The 5,565-nt window shown below is 43.4% G+C and overlaps 1 protein-coding gene across 1 annotated transcript; it reads left to right on the forward strand.

The window, feature by feature from the left end:
• Positions 1 to 3,461: 3,461 nt before the first annotated feature.
• LOC124722368 lies at positions 3,462 to 5,232 on the forward strand. The gene is made up of 3 exons (XM_047247541.1): positions 3,462 to 3,985; positions 4,078 to 4,850; positions 5,024 to 5,232. The coding sequence occupies exons 1-3, from the start codon at positions 3,462 to 3,464 to the stop codon at positions 5,230 to 5,232; spliced, it is 1,506 nt and encodes a 501-aa protein (XP_047103497.1).
• The last annotated feature ends 333 nt before the right edge of the window (positions 5,233 to 5,565 follow it).

Genomic DNA, 5,565 nt, shown 5'->3' on the forward strand with positions numbered 1-5,565 from the left:
TTCCGTCACTTCAACCCTGCGACTGTTCCGGTTGCTGTTACATTTTGGCGACGATGTGAACGGTGGTCATTGTTGGTATGGAGGCGAAGTTGGTCTGTCGGCTGGAGCAGCAGCAGCATCTCATGCAGCAGCAGCAGCAGCTCCAGTTAGACATCTTACAAAAGTCACTGCAGTTGCTAACAGACAAAGTCGGTGCCCGCTACACGTCACCACAACAGCTTAAGAGTCCTCAGGTGTCCAATTCTTTCCCATGTCTGCCATCATTTCCACCCTTTAATTATGCTAATGAGGACTGGTAAACCTACTTACATCGGCTGAAACAACATTTCACGGCTTTTCAAGTCACGGACGACTCCTTGCAGCAGTCTTTGTCTTGGGCCTCCCCGGACATGTTCTTTCTTCTCCGTAAATTGGCACCGTTGCCTGATCCTGTGGCTCTCTCTTTCCAGGAGATCTGCCTTTTGCTGACGAACTATTATTCCTAACGTTACCATGTGGTCGCCTCTCGGCTGGACTTCCACCAGTACCATAAACAGCCTGGTCAATCGTATCTTTCCTGGGTCATGCACTTGCAGGGTCTCATCCGTCGATGCGATTTTTCGTGCACCAATCAGCAGTGTAAGGCTTCGTATGCAGACTCCCTGATCCGGGATGTGGTGGTTCAGCTGGCTCCCGATCCTGAGGTCAGTACTGCAGCGTTGAAACTCGACAACCCCTCCTTGGAAGAGATTCTCTGCATTGCCCACTCCTCTGAAATTGCTCAAGCGGCTAACGAGCATCTTACGGCGCGACCGTAGGTGGCGGCGATCGCGGTGTCACGGCGGGTTCCACCGTTGCGACGTTGACGTGGCCCGGCCGACAGAAGCCAGCGCCGTCGGGACTCCTCGTTGTCCGACATGTCTAGGGCATCGGCGCCTTCGGTCACCCCTCGTTGCCGGTCGCGTGGCACACTTCCATCTTGCCCACAGTGCTTTACTGCACATTTGCGGGCTGATTGTCCCTACCGCTGGAAAATGTGCACGTTGTGTAACAAGGAGGGCCACATCCAATCCATTTGTCGTACTCGCTCGACTCGCTCCAGTCCTGCCCCTCCTGGGCCTCAAGATACCGTCCATGCATTGCAATCAGTCGTCCCACAGGACGACCCGTCAGTGCGGAAGCTTTTCCTCACGCTCCGCATTTTCACTGAGGATGTCAGTTTTCAGGTCGACACTGGGGCCACCGTCTCCCTGATTAATATGGCGACATATACCTGGCTGGGCTCTCCCGCGTTGTCGCCTCCCTCTCGCCGTTTGGTCGCCTATGGAGACGGTTCCATTCCCCTGCGTGGGCAGTTCGGTGTCCAGGCGACGTACAAGCGTGTTCCTCGGCTCCTTACCCTCTTTGTCGTCGACCATCCATCGGCTTCAGATATATTTGGCCGGGATGCGTTTCAGCTGTTTGGCTTTTTAATTTCCGACGAAGTTAAGGTCGTTTCCACGGCTGTTCCCTTTCAGGACTTGGTCGATCTGTGCTCCGCTTTTGCGTCGTTGTTTTCACCGGATCTCTGATGTGCTTCTGGCTTTCAGGCGCACATCACCCTATGGCCGGACGCACAGCCTCTCTTTTTCCGGGCCCGGCCCCTTCCGGTGGCCTTAGGGCCAGCGGTCAAGCAGGAACTTGATCGGCTCCAGGCTGCTGGCGTGCTGGAGCCTGTCACTTACGGTGCATGGGCGACACCACTGGTGGTCATACGGAAACCCAGTGGGGGCAGTTGCCCGTAGTGAGAATTCATTCAGTTTACGAATATAAAAAATACCTGTAACTTTAGGGCTCAGTTATGTATGATTTAAAATACCTGTAAAATTACCGGTAAAATAACCGGAACAATCGATAAGATGATATTAAAACATATGTAAACAGAATTACAGGATGAACTAGAGCAATGAAAAACTTTAAAGGAGAATCGCACTAAAATAAAAAAATGATGATAAATTTAAAAATGGTGTGTTTTTCTTTACGAAATCTCGTTCGTTGAAGATGTGCAAAATTGTTATATATCCGTCTTACAGCTATTGCCTACGAAGTATCTTTATTTTTATTTCTACACCCACACGTGGTAGAAATTAACAGCAGCAAGTGAAGTAACAATGGGAATAATCAGATGAACCAGCGGTTTATTGTTAACTTTTACAAATGCATTCTTGAGCAACATTTAAGCGTTTATCCTGAAGGCACGCCCATTGTTCGTTCTTTACATATGAAAAGAATCAGTTGTGTCATAAAGGGACGTTAAACATAAACGTAAAAAAATGATATATTCCTTGAAAAATAATCTACGATACAGTATCTATATGACGAAAAATACAAAATTAAAGATAGATATCTATAGCCGGAATATTCGAGATATTAGTAACTGTAAACAATGCATATCTGTTAAGGCCGGCCGCGGTGGTCTCGCGGTTCTAGGCGCTCAGTCCGGAGCCGCGCGACTGCTACGGTCGCAGGTTCGAATCCTGCCTCGAGCATGGATGTGTGTGATGTCCTTAGGTTAGTTAGGTTTAAGTAGTTCGAAGTTCTACGGGACTGATGACCACAGATGTTAAGTCCCATAGTGCTCAGAGCCATTTGAACCATATCTGATAAGGAAAGACCGTTTACATGTTAATAAACTCTGGGCATTACTAATAAGCTATAATAAAATAAAGCGAATCTGCCGATCAACAAACTACTACATGTGTACGTGGTCTCATTAAGAATGGTACCCATGGTGAGAGTTCCATCTCGAAAATGTTGACTTACAGCGTACTAAAATGTCACCCTCTCTGTTCCCACGTCACTGGGTACAATTAACCTCTTCACGAACCTCAACTGGCAACACAATACATTTGCACAACAAAACACACTCGGCAAAATTTTATTCTTTCAAATTTCAAATAATTGTCAGACTCTATTTTAAATTAGCGTATTGTATTATGTTCCTTTTCGCTTGCTGAAGAAGTGTTAGAGGGTACTGTGTGGCCACTAATATCGCTACTTGTGTGTAGAAGTAGGCAATATTCGTCATTGGAACTACTGTCAACGAACGTGATCTAGCAGGGTGTGGCGTGAGCTACCTTCATTTCCGGAACGTTCTAGATGAGTCTTGGTATGTTCTAATAGGGGCGTATCGCATAAATATTTCCACATCCATCACAAGAAACCGCTCCAAACGATCGCGCGAAACTCAAAAGTCGCTGGCTTGCAGTCTAATAGACACCGCGCTGTTGCATTGTTGAACCAAAACGCCTCCCTCCCTCCCAGCACTGTGATACGATTTCAGCTTCTATTCTTTAGTCATCGCTCAGCTCGGTTCGGCATCGCATCGCGTTAAGGGTTGTGTAAATTCATTGTGACTTGTAAGTGGATAGTGTTGCATGATTGTGGTTTGCATAGACGTTTGTGCGTTGTGAATGTAAAAGCGCTGTGTATACAGTGGCAAAATGACCGATATACGTAAGTTTTTTGCACCTCATAAGCGAATGAAAACTACAAATGAAAGTGGAGGTGTCGAAGAAGATACTGTCTATGATGAGGTATCACAGGAAAAGGGGGAGTCAAACGCAACCATCACTATTAAAAATTCCAGTAGTTGTGCTGATGGAGAAAATAAAGATGAAGCCAGTACCTCTGTTTGCTTCAAGTGCGTTGATGAAAAGGGTAGTAGTATCCTGGTCAGTATTCCCAATGTCGGAAATTATATTGAAAAAAAGGATATTGACAATTGCCTAAAATATAAGATTTTATTGAATCCATGGCAACCTGAAAAAAGATATAATTTTAAGAATGACATAGACAGCACAAAAATAACATTTCGACCAGACTGGCTGTCATTATATCCGTGGCTGGTCTATTCTAAAGCAGTTAAAGGTGCCCTCTGCAAGTTTTGTGTGCTTTTCCGCCCACGCATAACGCATGGCAGTCATCATGGCGCATTCATAAGCCGCCCATTCACAAATTTCAAAAAGTTCCTTGAATGTTCAAAAATGCATATTAATTCCGAGTGGCATAAAGATGCAATAGAAAAGTCAATAATGTCATTAGTAATGTGGCAAACAGAACTAAAAGTGTGGAAGAACTCGCCAACGAGAAACTTGCGAAATTAGTACAAACCAATCGTGCAAAGTTAAAATCACTTGTTTCTTGTGTATTGTTTTGTGCATTACATGACTTACCTTTAAGAGGAAAAACAAATTCAAGTGCTGTATTTGATGATCTGTTACAATTTAGAGTACAGTCAGGTGACGAAAGATTACGGAAACATTTTGAGGGTGCGCCTAAAAATGCTACCTATGTTTCTCATAGAACCCAAAATGATTTAATTGATGTATGCGCCGAAGTGCTAAGAAATGATTTGATTAATACCATCAATAACAGCGAATCATTTTCAGTTTTGGCAGATAAAACAGTGGATATTGCAGGCACAGAACAGCTTTCTCTTTCTGCACGTTATTTTGACCTTGCAACTAATGTTGTCAGAGAAGACTTCCTTGGATTTACACCATTAGCAAGGTTAGATGCAAAACATATCTCCAACACAATAATATCTACTTTATCTGCCTGTGGTTTAAATCTAGATAAAATGGTAGGACAAGGCTATGACGGGTGCAGTATGATGACCGGTGAAATTGGCGGAGTACAGAAGATAATTGCTGAGAAATATCCCAAGGCTCGCTTCTATCATTGTGCTAGCCATAGACTTAATTTAGTTGTGAATGATTTGAACACCTTACCAGAGGTTAGAAATGCCATTGGTGCTATCAAAGAAGGAATTTCTTTTTTCCTGGGGAGCACGCAAAGGAAAGTCCTAGTTGGGAACCTTCAAAAACTGTGTGAGACGCGCTGGTCTGAGAAGCATAAGTCTATAAGAAATTTAATGATAAGTTTTTAGAAATTGTTGAAGCATTAGCGATTTTACATAAAGAAGGAGATCGTGAAACTAGGTAGAAAGCCTGGCAACTTTACTGCACACTTACTTCTCCAACATTTATTGTTACATTAAAAGTCATAGCAAAATATTCAGCCAAACTAGAACCTGTCACCAATATCCTACAATCAGTAAACATTAACTTGTTAGAAGTTTCAGAACACATTCAAGGAATTGTAAAAATGTTATTGGATGACAGAGAAAATGCGGAAGCCGAATTTGAAATGATTATGAAAAGTGCTGAAAGCAACTATAGTGCACTAGGAATAGATGTCACTGGCATTTGACAACTGTAAGTTGTTGTACGACAAATGCATCGTTCAAATCATCCATCAGTTTCTGTCACTGAATACTACAGAAAATCTCTCTTTATTCCATATTTGGATTCCCTAGTCCAGTCCTTACAAGAACGGTTTTCAGAAGAAAACAAGGCATCTTTTGAGATTTTCTGCTTGCACCCAAAGGTAATGAAATCCCACAGCGACCTAGATATGAAAAGGATTATTGAAAATATCAAAAGATTTTATGGTGATCTTTTAGATAACTTCACTGAAAAAGCATGGACATGGATCAGTATGTGGAAACGCGATAAAGTAACTGAAGGAGATATTGCTGAATTA

This window comes from Schistocerca piceifrons, chromosome X (genome assembly GCF_021461385.2).
Source record: "Schistocerca piceifrons isolate TAMUIC-IGC-003096 chromosome X, iqSchPice1.1, whole genome shotgun sequence".
In the NCBI taxonomy this organism is placed as follows: Eukaryota; Metazoa; Arthropoda; class Insecta; order Orthoptera; family Acrididae; genus Schistocerca; species Schistocerca piceifrons.

Coding starts and splice junctions, on each gene's coding strand:
- LOC124722368 (XM_047247541.1), top strand. CDS start 3,462: ATGACCGATATACGTAAGTTTTTTGCACCTCATAAGCGAATGAAAACT. Junction 3,986..4,077: donor CCATTCACAAATTTCAAAAA/GTTCCTTGAATG, acceptor TGTGGCAAACAG/AACTAAAAGTGTGGAAGAAC. Junction 4,851..5,023: donor TGGGAACCTTCAAAAACTGT/GTGAGACGCGCT, acceptor TTACATTAAAAG/TCATAGCAAAATATTCAGCC.